The sequence below is a fragment of the Azolla caroliniana genome, unplaced genomic scaffold (genome assembly GCF_043228905.1).
Source record: "Azolla caroliniana isolate FFs.n. ecotype wild unplaced genomic scaffold, voAzoCaro1.0.p SCAF_9, whole genome shotgun sequence".
In the NCBI taxonomy this organism is placed as follows: Eukaryota; Viridiplantae; Streptophyta; class Polypodiopsida; order Salviniales; family Salviniaceae; genus Azolla; species Azolla caroliniana.
In genome coordinates, this window is record NW_028230444.1 from 14204672 (window position 1) to 14218830 (window position 14159).

The window sequence follows — 14159 nt, forward strand, 5'->3', positions numbered from 1 at the left end:
CGGATCGGAGACAAGGTGTTTGCACACGAGCTGTACTTCGGGCGCAAGCCGAATTTGAAGCACCTTCGGATATTCGGTAGCATAGCATATGTGCATGCACCGGATGAGAAGCGGAAGAAGCTAGATCCGAAGTCAGAGAAGTGCATCCTAGCCGGTTACTCGCATGAGCAGAAGGGGTATAAGTGTTATAACCCTCGGACTAAGCAAGTCCGACTAAGTCGAGATGTCGAGTTTGATGAGTCGGCATCATGGTACTCACTACCGACTCCAACCTCCGACTCCGACCCGATTCCGGAAGATGAGACTAGTGAGCCCGAGGAGGTCCAGGTAGAAGATGAAGACTTCGACACTCTAGAAGAGAGTCCAATATCATTCCGGCTAAGTGGGTTGAATGAGTAGCTGAGTCGAGATGACCAGTCGAATGAAGAACCGATAAGTAGTGGAGACTCTATCGTGCTCTCCCCGCGCAAGGAACCAAGGAGACAGTTCACGCGCAAAGAGAAGGGGAAGAAGAAGATGCCGGAATACGATATCGGCAGTGAAGGGTCGGATCGGAGCGAATCTGACCCCGGAAAGGGAGAAGGCGGATCATCAGAAATGAAGTTCGAACCGGCCAAGAAGGGCCCCAAACCGGGTAACGACAAGTTACGCTGGTCATCACGCCAAAAGAATCCCGTAAAGAGATAGGAGTACAATGAGTACATGGTGCATCACTATGCGTACATGACTAAGGTGGAGGAAGTGCGTGAGCCGGAGAGCTACGCAGAAGCAGCAAAAGACGCAAATTGGCGTGCTGCTATGGAGGAAGAAATGTGGGCACTAGATGTGAATGACACATGGGATCTGGTTGACCCACCCCAATAGTGTAAACCGATCGGATGCAAGTGGGTATATAAGGTGAAGTACAACGCCGACGGTTCGGTCAACCAGTACAAAGCCCGGTTAGTGGTGAAGGGATACACATATACCCACGAAATCGACTATGACAAGACCTTCGCTCCGGTAGAGAAGATGATGACGGTTCGTGTGGTATTGGTTGTTGTTGAGGCAAGGGGATGGCATCTTCACCAAATGGACGTGAAGAATGCATTTCTTCAAGGTGATCTTGAAGAACGGGTCTATATGATCCAACCCCTCGGTTTCCAATCGAAGATGAACAAGTCGGCAGTATGCTGACTCAAGAAGTCGCTTTACGGTCTGAAGCAAGCCCCCCGAGCTTGGAATGCAAAGGTCACACACCGGTTGCGTAAGATGGGGTTTGCGGCCTCAAAGTCCGACACTTCCTTGTTCATCCGGAACGGTCCGGACGGTCCGGTGTGCATCCTGCTATATGTAGATGATTTAGTCATCCCCGGACCCGGACTCGATGAAATCGGCCATGTGAAGTCCCAGCTGTTGGACGCATTTGAGATGAAGGACCTGGGGGACCTTGATTATTTCCTTGGGATCGAGGTGATCCGAACCCCTGACGGCATATTGGGGACCTTGATTATTTCCTTGGGATAGAGGTGATCCGAACCCTCGATGGCATATTGCTCTCACAACGCCATTATGTGTTGAATATGTTGTACAAGTTCGGCATGACGGAATGTTGACCGATCTCTACACCCCTGGACCGGAACCTGAAGCTACATCCGGACTCCAGACCGACTTGTGATGAGAAACGGTTCCGACAAATTGTTGGGAGCCTTATATACCTGACGATCACCTAACCCGACATCAGGTATCCAGTCAGAGTGATTAGCTAGTTCATGCAGAAACCGGTCGTCGAACACCTTCTGTGCGCACATTGGATACTCCGGTATGTTAGCGGCATGAAGGACCGGGGACTGTTATACCAACATGGTATAATTGAAGAGCTAGTTGAATACACCGATGCCGACTGGGCTGGTGATGCATCGGATCTCCGATCCACCTCCGGTTACATGTTTTCTCTACGTAGTGCGGTTGTTGCGTGGAGCAGCAAAAAGCAGCCGACAGTGGCTTTGTTGAGCACTGAGGTTGAGTACTGGGGCACTACCAATGCCACCTATGAAGCCATTTGGCTTTCGCGACTACTGCGTGACCTCCAGATCGAGGAACCGACCTCGATCCTGATCTATTGTGACAACATGAGCAACATTCAGCTCGCCAAGAACCCTGTATTCCATGCTCGGACAAAGCACATAGAAGTGCATTATCACTTCATGCGTGAGCGGGTCTTGAGCGGTGAAGTTGAATTTCGATATGTTCAAACATATCGGAAAATTGTCGATATCTTCACCAAACCGCTCGGGTCAGACAAGTTGCAGCACTTCACCGAAATGCTCGGTGTTCAGCATCTCGACGTGCTGCACTTGAGGGGGAGAATAGGAATGGGAACGAATGGCACCGGACAAGGAACTAGAGAGGAAGAAAGAACAAAGGGGGGAGATAAGCAGAAAAAGGAAGCTGAGTCGACCGAAGGAGTCGGCACATCCGAACAAGTCGAAGCAAACGACAACGACGACAGAGTGGTCCGATGTGGTGAAGGGTCTACCCGGGGGCTTCACTGTCAAAACTTGTATGATAGCACATGAGTTCATCAAAAGGGGTTTAAATTGACCACTGAGATACAAAATGTATATATATAAGGGTATAAATAAATCTTTGAAAATATATCTACCTAAGGGTATTATCAATTATGTTAGAGAAAAAAATTAAATAAACCCATGAAATATTAAATATTTCAATGAGATAGTAAAGAATATATTATGCAAACAATGCTCAAATTTGGAGTAGCATATATACATTATATATACATATACATGCGTGCATGCATATATACCTACATTTAAACATTACATCCATGAATATGTATATACACACAATACACCCATTTATACATGCATAGTGACCATAGATTGACATATTCGCATTCGTGGGCATTCCCATTCGAATGCAAACGAATACGAATAAGAATGGGAAGTCAAGTATTCGTGTTTTTTTTTTTTTTGAGAAAAAGTGTATTCAAAGAGTATGAACAAAGAACGGTCTACAGGGAGCAGAGAATAGCTAAAACAACGAACAGTGAACGACGAACAGCCTACAACGAGTAGTGAATCGTGATAGGTACCTTGAAGGCAGAAAATTAGGGTTCGACTATGTCCTTGTCTCTTCTATGTGATGCCTAATTCTCACCTCCTCTTGCATCTTGTTCCCTAAAAATTAGGGTTTGGCTGAAATTGATGTTGATGTCACTTCGAAATCAGTAAGTCTCTCTTCTCTCTTCTCATCTATTTCTTCTTTATTCAAGCTTTTGTTCAGAAATTATGTTTGATGATTGAGATTACGTTTCCCTTGTATCTCATGTTGAAATTTTTTTATGTTACATCAGATTAATCTCTCCCAAAATCAGTGGAAGGTAATTAGCTTATTAACAGGGTGAAATTTCTATTGATTATTGACACTTCCAGAGGTTAATTTACTAAAATGGTGAAGCAAAAGGCCTTTGAATGGGATCATGTGACCATTGTGCGAAAACCTGATAAGGGTATGCCCGTTGTTCAATGCAAACATTGCCAACATGTATTTGTTGGTGGCCCCTTCCGAATTAGAGCTCACCTATTGGGCACGAAAGGTTTCGGTGTTGACAAATGCCGTCGAATTGATGCTATCAAAAAAGTTGAAGTACAAAAAATGATATCTAATACTAGTTATGCAAATGTTGATGTCGATGGGGGATCATCAATGAAATGCAATGCTGAAAAAAGTAGTGCAAATGTTGATGTTGTGGAGTCAACATCTATCAATGAAATGCTTTCATCATCTTCTGTCAATGCATCAACAAATAAAAAGATGAAAGTAGACAATGGTGAACCCTTGAAAGTGTCATGGCAAAAACAACTTGATAAAAATGTTGATGAAGCTATTAGGAGGTTTTTTTTTGTAGAGGATGTACCAGATGTAAAAGCGGGAAGTGCATATTTTCATGACCTAATAAAAGCCGTAGCACTTGCTGGGCCTTCTTATAAGCCATCATCTCCTAATCAATTACGTAGAAGGCACTTGAATGAAGAGGTGAATTATGTTAAAAATGAGATTATCCGAATTAGAGAAAAATGGAAAATTGTTGGATGTACGATTGTAAGTGATGGTTGGTCAGATACAAAGAAAAGACCTATAATTAATGTCATGGCTGCTTCGGCATATGGCACTGTGTTTCTGAAATCAATTGACACTAGTGGAGAATGTAAATCAGGAGAGTATATTTTTAAGATTTTGAAAGAGGTTATTCTTGATATTGGCCCATCAAATGTTGTGCAAGTTTGTATGGACAATGCAACAAATTGTGTGGCAGCTGGGAGGATGATAGAAAAAGAGTGGCCCATGATCTTTTTTACTAGATGCACATGTCACTGCCTTGATTTGTTGTTTGAAGATATTGGAAAATGTGCTTGGGTTCATGATGTTATGAAATTAGCTACAAAGCTAATCGTGTTTATAACACGAAAACAACATTCTTTGGCAATGTTTCATAAGTTTAGTGAGAAAGAATTGTTAAAGCCTTCCACTACTAGGTTTGCCTATAGTTTTATCATGCTTTCAAACTTATTGGATGATAGAGTCAAAGGGGGATTAAGAAGAATGGTGGTTAGTGAACAATGGTGTCAATGGAAAGGATCGAAAACACAACAAGGAGAAGAAATAGTTTCAATTGTACTTGATGCTTCCTTTTGGGCAAATATGAAGAAGATAGTAAAGATATGCAAGCCAATCCTAAAAGTTCTTAGATTGGCGGATAGAGAAGGAGCAACCATGGGTTTAATTTATGAATGTACTCAACATATGATAGAAGAAATAAACCACATTGAAGATGTAGATCATATAATGCTTGATGAAATTAAAGAAATATGTATGCAAAGATGGACAATGTTACAATCACCATTGCATGCAACCGGCTTTATTTTGCATCCAATTTGGAGAGAAAAAATTCAAGATATTGATGATAAGGTTAATACAAGTTGGATGGAAACTATTATGCGTTATACCAATGGTGATATAAATCTATGTAGTGTTTTATTAAATGACTTCTTTGCTTATAGAACTCAAGAAAAAAGTACATTTCAAATTCCTATGGCAAATGATCCAACTATGATGCATAATGCAATTAAGTGGTGGGAAACATTTGGAGCATGTACTCCAAACTTAAAAAGGCTTGCAATTCGTGTGCTTTCTCAAGGTTCATGTGCATCTTCTTGTGAAAGAAATTGGAGCACATTCTCATCGATACATACAAAAAAAAGAAATAGATTGACTCATGCTCATGTTTAGAAATTGGTTTATATACATACAAATCATAATCTCATTAGAAGAATAAGGGAAACGAGATTATGCCTCAATGAAGTAACATTGGATATGATCAACAAAGAAGAAGTTGATGAGAGGCTTTTGAGAATGCAAAACCAAGCTATTAATGAAAATGACGAAGTCGATGAGGATATTATTGATGAGCTTGAAGATATGGATGATGAATATGATAGTGCGTAGAGGCTTTTGAGAATGCAAAACCAAGCTATTGATGGAAACAATGAAGTCCATGAGGAAATTATTGATGAGCTTGAAGATATTGTCATGGCAAGACTCGAACCCATGACTTTATGCTACATGGGTCGAGCTCTTACCATTAGATTATGAATTGTATTTTGTAGAATATTATTTTCATTTATACTTTATCATAGAAAATTGATGTATATTCCAGATCTCTCTGGAACATTCTAGAAGCTTCAGGATTATTCCTAAAAACACTATAAAAGGAGGCACAAGGCATTGTTTTGAACCAAATTGGTTCAACGCCAGTCTTAAGCCTCTTAGCCGCTTGTACTTATCTTTTCACATAATATATAACCGCTGTCATCATCTCTCTCTCTCTCTCATTCTCGCTATCTCTCTCTCTCTCCTCTTCTCACTTCCTCTCTCGGGAATCTTACGCAGTCCCGTCCTCTTAGTACTAATAGTACTGCTGTTCTTAGTACTAATTCCATCTCTGTTTTAGTACTATTCCTGACAGTTTGAACCAATTTCTTCCTCTAGCCTACTTGTCACTCTCCCTCATCCTCCTACCCTTTTCCCTATACTATGGCTACTGTTAGCGCCCAAGAATACCAATCCGTTTTCTCCGAGCTACAGTGCCTAAAAGAAAAGTTTGTTGCCCTGGAACAAGAAAACCAACGGCTGATAGGGGATCTGCAACAAATCGCTCTGGAAAAACAACAAACGCAACAACAACATGGGGAGTTAGCATTACGGGTACAACAACTCGAAGCAGCGTTGCAACAACAAGGATCCAGTCCCCAAGGATTTCATAAAGAGCCCAAGATTGGACTTCCTGTGAAATTTGATGGAACGCGTTCGCAATTCCGGGGATTCCTTAATCAGGTACGCTTAGTCATCCAGATGCATCCTTCCCGATATCCCACTGATGCATCTCGAGTCGGCCTAATAGGCACGCTACTTAGCGGCTCAGCCTTGGCATGGTTTGCTCCGCTTCTAGAAAAACAATCGCCCTTACTTAATAACTTTGAAGATTTTATTGGTGAGTTTAAAGCCTGCTTTGGAGACACCGACAGCATCAGGACGACGATCAACAAGATCCGGCGATTGCGTCAAGGCGATCGTCCAGCCTCTGCCTACGCGGCGGATTTCCGCCTACTTGCTTCAGATATACCCTGGGATGATCAAGCACTAATGGAGCAGTTTCGCTATGGCTTGCGAAACGATGTCAAAGATCTACTTCTAACTTTCCCCGAAGAACCAATGTCTCTTACGGAGGCAATCAGTTGAGCAGTTCGATGTGACAACCGCCTTTTTGAACGGCGTTCAGAACGTCAATTACAGATACCACGCTCTAGGCCAGAGCCCACTTACGCCGCAGTCGCGGCTAAACCGTTTGCACGAGACATACCTCAAGCAAATACTTTGACACCGATGGAGATCGATACCATGCGTCGACGCGGCCCGTTATCGGAAGAAGAAAAGCAACGACGATGTGCCAATCGATTATGTCTTTATTGCGGTGGACCAGGACATATCGCCATCAATTGTCCCCATAGGCCAAGAAGACAGGTAAATCAAATCGTCGCCTGTACTAAACCCGAGTCAATTCTTCCCTTTGGAGTGTCTGATAGTATTAATAGTACTAATAGAGTGTCAGATAGTATTCATAGTACTAATAGCCCAAGTATCTCAAATAAATTTGAAATCCTTAGTCAATTAGATGAAGAGTTAAACGATTGAGTCCAGCCAAAATAGGAGCCATTTGGTTGGACAGCAGCCCTAGATCTGTACAGCCCATTAGTGGTTCCATTCCTTCCAAGCAAGTTAGCAATGTGTTCCTAGCCCAAGTCATTGTTAGTACTAAAAGTACTCCCCCAGTACCCGTCCTAGCACTTTTAGATTCCGGAGCTAATTCCTGTTTCATGGATCGAAATTTTGCCCAAGCTTCTCAGATATCCTTAAGAAAACTTCCTTGTCCCGCATCTGTAGTGGTCATTGATGGTCGTCCCATTGCTTCCGGGAATATTGTAGAAGAATCAAAACCCATTCAAGTTGTCCTAGGTAGTTTTGTGTGTATAATATCATTTAATATAATTAGTAGTCCAGAGCATCCCATTGTCCTAGGATTACCTTGGCTTGAATTACATAATCCAGCCATAGATTGGAGAACAAGAGAAGTCCAATATCGACCACCCCAAGAATCAACTCACCGAGTTTCGACCATTTCACTCCATCAACTACGCGAAGAAGGACCCAAGGAGGCAATGTTCCTATTTGCCATATCAGTACATCCTTCTAGCACTATTAAGAAGGACTCCTCAATACAACTTCCGGCAAAATATCATCCTTATGCCGATGTATTTGACAAGGTAAAAGCCGGTACCCTTCCTCATCACCGTCCCTATGACTGTCCCATCGATTTACAACCAGGAACCGAGCCACCATGGGGACCAATTTACAACTTGTCACCCACCGAGTTAGAAGTCCTTCGAGCCTACATAGAGGAGAACTTGGCAAGCGGGTTCATCCGTCATTCGAAATCTCTGGCCGGTGCACCCATCTTCTTTGTCAAGAAGAAAGATGGCTCACTTCGTCTTGTCGTTGATTACCGCGGATTGAATAAAGTCACCATCCGGAATAGGTATGCACTTCCTCTTATATCAAGTCTTTTAGAGCGAGTTAATGGTGCCAAGTTTTTTACTAAAATCGACCTACGAGGAGCGTATAATCTCGTGCGGATCCGACCGGGAGATGAGTGGAAGACCGCTTTTCGCACGCGGTATGGGCATTTCGAGTATACTGTTATGCCGTTTGGCCTAACCAATGCACCCGCAGTCTTCCAACACATGGCAAATGATATATTTAGAGACCTCTTGGATATCTGTTTGATCATTTATCTGGATGATTTGTTGATTTATTCGAAGACCCAGGAAGAGCACGATTCTCATGTACTATTAGTACTAAAGAGACTCCGCGAGAATGGTCTTTATGCCAAGCTAGAGAAATGTAGCTTTGACTGCAAGCAAGTGGAATTTCTAGGCTACGTCATCTCCTCAAAGGGCATCGCCATGGATCCAGCTAAAATCCAAACTGTACTTGAGTGGCAAATTCCACGGTCGGTACGAGATGTACAATGCTTTCTAGGCTTTGCTAACTTCTACCGTAAGTTTATACAGGATTACTCGAAGATTATTTTACCTCTCACACAACTTACGAAGAAGGGCCAAGCATTTCTTTGGTCCATCGAAGCAGATATGGCTTTTCGGCATCTTAAGAAAGCCTTTACATCAGCACCGATTCTAGCTCATGTGGATACAAGCAAACCATTCATCATGGAGGCCGACGCATCAGATTTCGCCCTTGGTAGCATCCTTTCTCAACAAGGCGATAAAGAAGAGTTGCATCCGGTGGCTTTCCATTCGCGCAAATTCAATGTCGCAGAAATCAACTACGAAATACATGACAAGGAGTTATTAGCCATCGTGGATTCATTTGTACAATGGCGGCATTTCTTAGAGGGCTCTCCACATCAGGTCATTGTCTTTAGCGATCATAAAAATCTTGCTTATTTTCAGAACGCTCGCGTACTAAATCGACGACAAGCTCGGTGGGCGCAATTCCTCACGCGTTTCAACTTCGAAATCACATATCGACCGGGGAAGCAGCAAGGAAAAGCAGATGCACTATCACGGCGTTCATATCTTGCACCTCGTCCTGGTGACGCAACATTTGATAATCAAAAGCAAGTAATCTTGGGACCAACACGATTGCACACGACGCGGATTTTTCACACCCCGATGGATTCACGGATTACCGATGACATACGTGCAACCTTGAAGACGGATAGTTTTGCTCAAGACATCCTGGCGCACATTGATACTTCTCGGGCATCCTGTTCTCAGTCTCATCAACCAGGTATTGACTACCGACAATTCGAATATCATGATGGTTTGTTATTCTTTAAAAAGCGCGTATATGTCCCCGATTGCTCCTGTCGCCTTCAAATCGTCCAACATTGTCACGACACCCATACGGCGGGACATTTCGGTAGTACCAAGACGTTGGAGTTAGTGCAGCGATCTTTTTGGTGGCCCCACATGCGCCGTTTTGTCGACGACTACGTTCGGACCTGTGATGCTTGCTACCGAGCAAAGATGCCACGACACCATCCATATGGCTTGTTGGAACCTTTACCAATTCCAAGTAAGCCATGACAGTCTATTTGTCTTGATTTTATCACAGATCTGCCGGTCTCGAAGGGGTTCGATGCTATCCTAACCGTCGTCGATCGATATACGAAGATGGCACATTTTGTGCCATGTACTAAAGCCATCACTAGCGAGGAAACCGCCGCTCTTGTTATGCGTGAGGTATTTCGGCATCATGGCCTACCAGACAGTATTATCAGTGACCGAGGCCCGCAATTTGTCTCCAAATTTTGGCAGCATCTCTTCAGGATGCTCAAGGTCTCCTGCAACCTCTCCTCCGGCTACCATCCTCAAACTGACGGACAAGCGGAACGAACAAACCAAACGTTGGAGCAATATCTCCGGTGTTTCCTGAGTTATCAACAGGACAATTGGGCTGAGATTCTCCACTTTGCGGAGTTTGCATATAATAATGCTATTCACTCCTCGACTCGGGTCTCCCCATTTCTCGCTTATACCGGTTTCCATCCTCGCTGGTCGGTGATCGACACTCCGGAGCTACCTACCAACCCTCGTGCCGAGGACCATTTGGAGAGGCTACGCAAGATCCAGATGGATCTCTCTACTCACCTTCGTCATACTCAACACACACAGAAGACTTATGCGGATCGTCATCGGATTCCCTCCTCTTTTGCCATCGGAGATCGAGTATGGCTCTTACGTCGTCACATCAAGACTACTCGACCGTGCGACAAGTTGGATTATCGACGACTCGGTCCTTTCCGTATTACGGGGAAGATTAATGATGTCACCTTCCGCCTGGATCTCCCTCCGCAGCTTCAGATACATCCGGTTTTCCATTGTTCTCTTCTTGAACCTTATAAAGCAAACACCATTCCCGATCGTGTGACACCACCGCCGCCCCCGCTGGAGTTGGACGCCGGCCCGGAGTATGAAGTTGCTGCCATCCTCGATTCCAAACTTGTTCGCAACAAACTTTATTACTTGGTCGATTGGCTCGGTTATAGTCCGAGCGAACGTACTTGGGAACCCGTCGAGAATGTTGCCAATGCACAAGATCTTCTTGCTGATTTCCACCGAAAGTATCCGGACAAACCCGGTCCGCAATTAGCGCCGACTCGTTCCACTCGTCGTCTTTAAGGGGGAGATAGTGTCATGGCAAGACTCGAACCCATGACTTTATGCTACATGGGTCGAGCTCTTACCATTAGATTATGAATTGTATTTTGTAGGATATTATTTTCATTTATACTTTATCATAGAAAATTGATGTATATTCCAGATCTCTATGGAACATTCTAGAAGCTTCAGGATTATTCCTAAAAACACTATAAAAGGAGGCACAAGGCATTGTTTTGAACCAAATTGGTTCAACGCCAGTCTTAAGCCTCTTAGCCACTTGTACTTATCTTTTCACATAATATATAACCGCTGTCATCATCTCTCTCTCTCTCTCATTCTCGCTATCTCTCTCTCTCTCCTCTTCTCACTTCCTCTCTCGGGAATCTTACGCAGTCCCGTCCTCTTAGTACTAATAGTACTGCTGTTCTTAGTACTAATTCCATCTCTGTTTTAGTACTATTCCTGACAGATATGGATGATGAATATGATAGACTATAGTGCATAGGCTCTTAAATTTAAAAGTGTTAATTAGAATTTAGAACTTAGAATTTAGAAATTAGAATCTAATGGTTTATAAACTCTTTAGTTAACTTTTCTTATGCCCATGTGATTTTAAATGCCTTTTGTATTTCTATTAATGAGTGATTGTTGTTTTTTTAGTGAATTAATTCATTTTTATTATGTAAATTTATTTAAAAAAACGAATGGTTTTCTAATATTCTTGGGGCCATTTTCTATTCTTGAATATTGAGAAAATGGAGAATGGAGAATATGGCGAATATGACGCATGTGTCAATCTATGATAGTGACTAAACATGAATATATTATATTTTTACAAATATGTATTACCATATGTAAATATGTACATAAATACAATACCTACTACATATATAAATACATGCATGCATATCTAGATATATATAAATGCATACATTCTACATACATATCAGAATAAGCCATATATATTGACATACATATATACATAATACACACATTAAAATTACATATTACATATATACATACACATTCTTACAAACTATTTTATATACTACATATTACACACATATATTATTATACACACAAATCACAATTATATACAAAAACATGTTGTGGTGTGCATGTGTGCATTTCACAATACATATATATACATACCAAACACAAAAAATTTACATACATAAGTAAAGTACATATTATATATACACATACACATAAATATAGAAGATTACATATTATATTTAATACAAATCTACATCTATTATATTATATTTAATACAAATCTAGAAATGGTGGATAGTGGTTGTGGTTGTGTCGGTGGCTATAATGATACCAATGGTGGTGGAAATGGTGGCTATGGTGGTAGCAATCACAGTGGTGGTTATAGTGGGGTAATAAAAGGTATTCAAGCGGTGGCTCGGATTCACAAAATTGGAGGAAGTAAACAAAATGAAAACTTTACAAACTTTTGTTTATAAATTGATAGAGAGAGAGATAGAGAGAGAGAGAGCGCGCCATGAGCATGATGACCTCCTCTTTGAAGTAGTCCTCTAGCGAGCAATGATGTGCAAGACGAGCTACAAGAAGGTGCGAGAGTTTTTTGTTTTTTACATTGGTTTCTCCATTGTTCTCTATATAATCCTGAAATGCTTAGGATTGCTAATTTTGTAAACAAAACATTGATTTTAAGAATTATTTGGTTTTCTTTTCTGAATTGATTTTTATAATCTTGCATCTTGAAATTGTACTATAACAGCTTTTGCTTTTGCTGAAATTTTATTGTTCTTTTTATTGTTTCTTTTTACTTAACTTTGATTTCTGTATAGCCTTGTATATATTATTATGTTAATTATGTATTAAAAACTTTTGTCTATGAATTTACTTTTGCAAGGATACCCAAAAAAGCAAATCATTTGGAGGGTCTTATGGAAATATTGTCACTTGATCTATGATAAATCAAGTGTTTGTGGTGAAGAGGGGAGGAGGAGGATGTAGGAAATAATGATGCCGAAAACATGAGGGAAGGTGACATTGCAAACATGAAGGTGCTTAGTTTAGTACCATATCAAATTAAAACTATGTTTGTATGAGTATGTGTATGCATGTGTGCATGTGTGCATGCGTATTTGCACATGCATGTGCATGGTTGTGTTTGTATGCATGTATGAATGCATGCACACATGCGTTTACAACATTTTCTTGCATACTTTTTTTGCCATGTTACTTTGTGTATTTGCTATTGTCATTTCACATGAAAGATGAACTCTTTCGGTCTTGAGAAACCTCATGTAGCTTCAAGAAGCGATTGACAATAGAGGCGAGATATTCCAGTGATAATCGAACAAGAGTTTGTTGTGATTTGTGCAAGCTTTCGTGCGAATGCAAGATCGAATCCACATCTACCATGCTCTAAAAAAGAAAGAAGGTGGACCAATACAACTTCTAAAGAGCTTATGCCATACCATTTGAATCTCAACTGACCAACACTGAGGTGCACATAAAAAACACTTAATTTATTTTGTGATATCTTTGTTGGAAAGGCTGTAGATCTTGTTGATATGTGTTATATTAATGATACTCTTAATCTGCTGACCCAAACATGAAGTTCCATTCTCTTGTTTCGTTTCCAAATTTCTTTGTTATTCAAGGTGGCACGATAGGATAGGAACAATGGAAGAGATTGAAGCATGTGTATATTTGGGCAAGAAATGACATATATGACTGTCTTGACCTTGAATAGCTCTTGCAATGTTGGAGTTTACTTTGAAACTATATGGAAGTAGGCTTTGTTAATTCAAGCTTCCGGAATTGATGGCTTGGAGAAAAGGGAGGTAATCGAGGCAAATATAGTAACAGGAAAACCACAAGGCATGCATCCATACACTATTATAAATATATATACATACATAGTTATGGGTTGCATATTATATTATGGACCACATAAGTTGATGTTATTGTGCACGGGATCACTTAGGAGGTGAAGGTATAATGATTGATGCTTCTTGATTATTACGCTACATCTTTTGTTTGTTGCAGATTATATTATGGACAAAAAAGTTGAACTTATTGTGCATGGGATCAAGATTGTAGCATTACTTAAGAGGAGAAGGTATAATGATTCATGCTTCTTGATTATTACTCTACATCTTTTGTTTGCAACTATCATTTTGATCATGTTATTTCATTCGCACAACATATTAACCTTTGGTTTCTTATTGTTATTGTATAGGTTTTCAACTTATTGAATGATGGTGCTCGACAAAGAAGTAAAATAACGTATTTTTTGTGTGTAGGTTTGCAAATGTCAAATTTGATAAGGACTATGATAAAGGGCATGTACATGAAGCTTGTTCATATAAA

General features: G+C 41.0%; 1 protein-coding gene across 1 annotated transcript; it reads left to right on the forward strand.

Annotated features, from left to right (window-relative positions):
* The first annotated feature begins 3450 nt into the window (after nucleotides 1-3450).
* Nucleotides 3451-5508, forward strand: LOC147860219 (uncharacterized). Its single transcript, XM_087324092.1, has 2 exons — nucleotides 3451-5200; nucleotides 5366-5508. The coding sequence occupies exons 1-2, from the start codon at nucleotides 3451-3453 to the stop codon at nucleotides 5506-5508; spliced, it is 1893 nt and encodes a 630-aa protein (XP_087180218.1).
* The last annotated feature ends 8651 nt before the right edge of the window (nucleotides 5509-14159 follow it).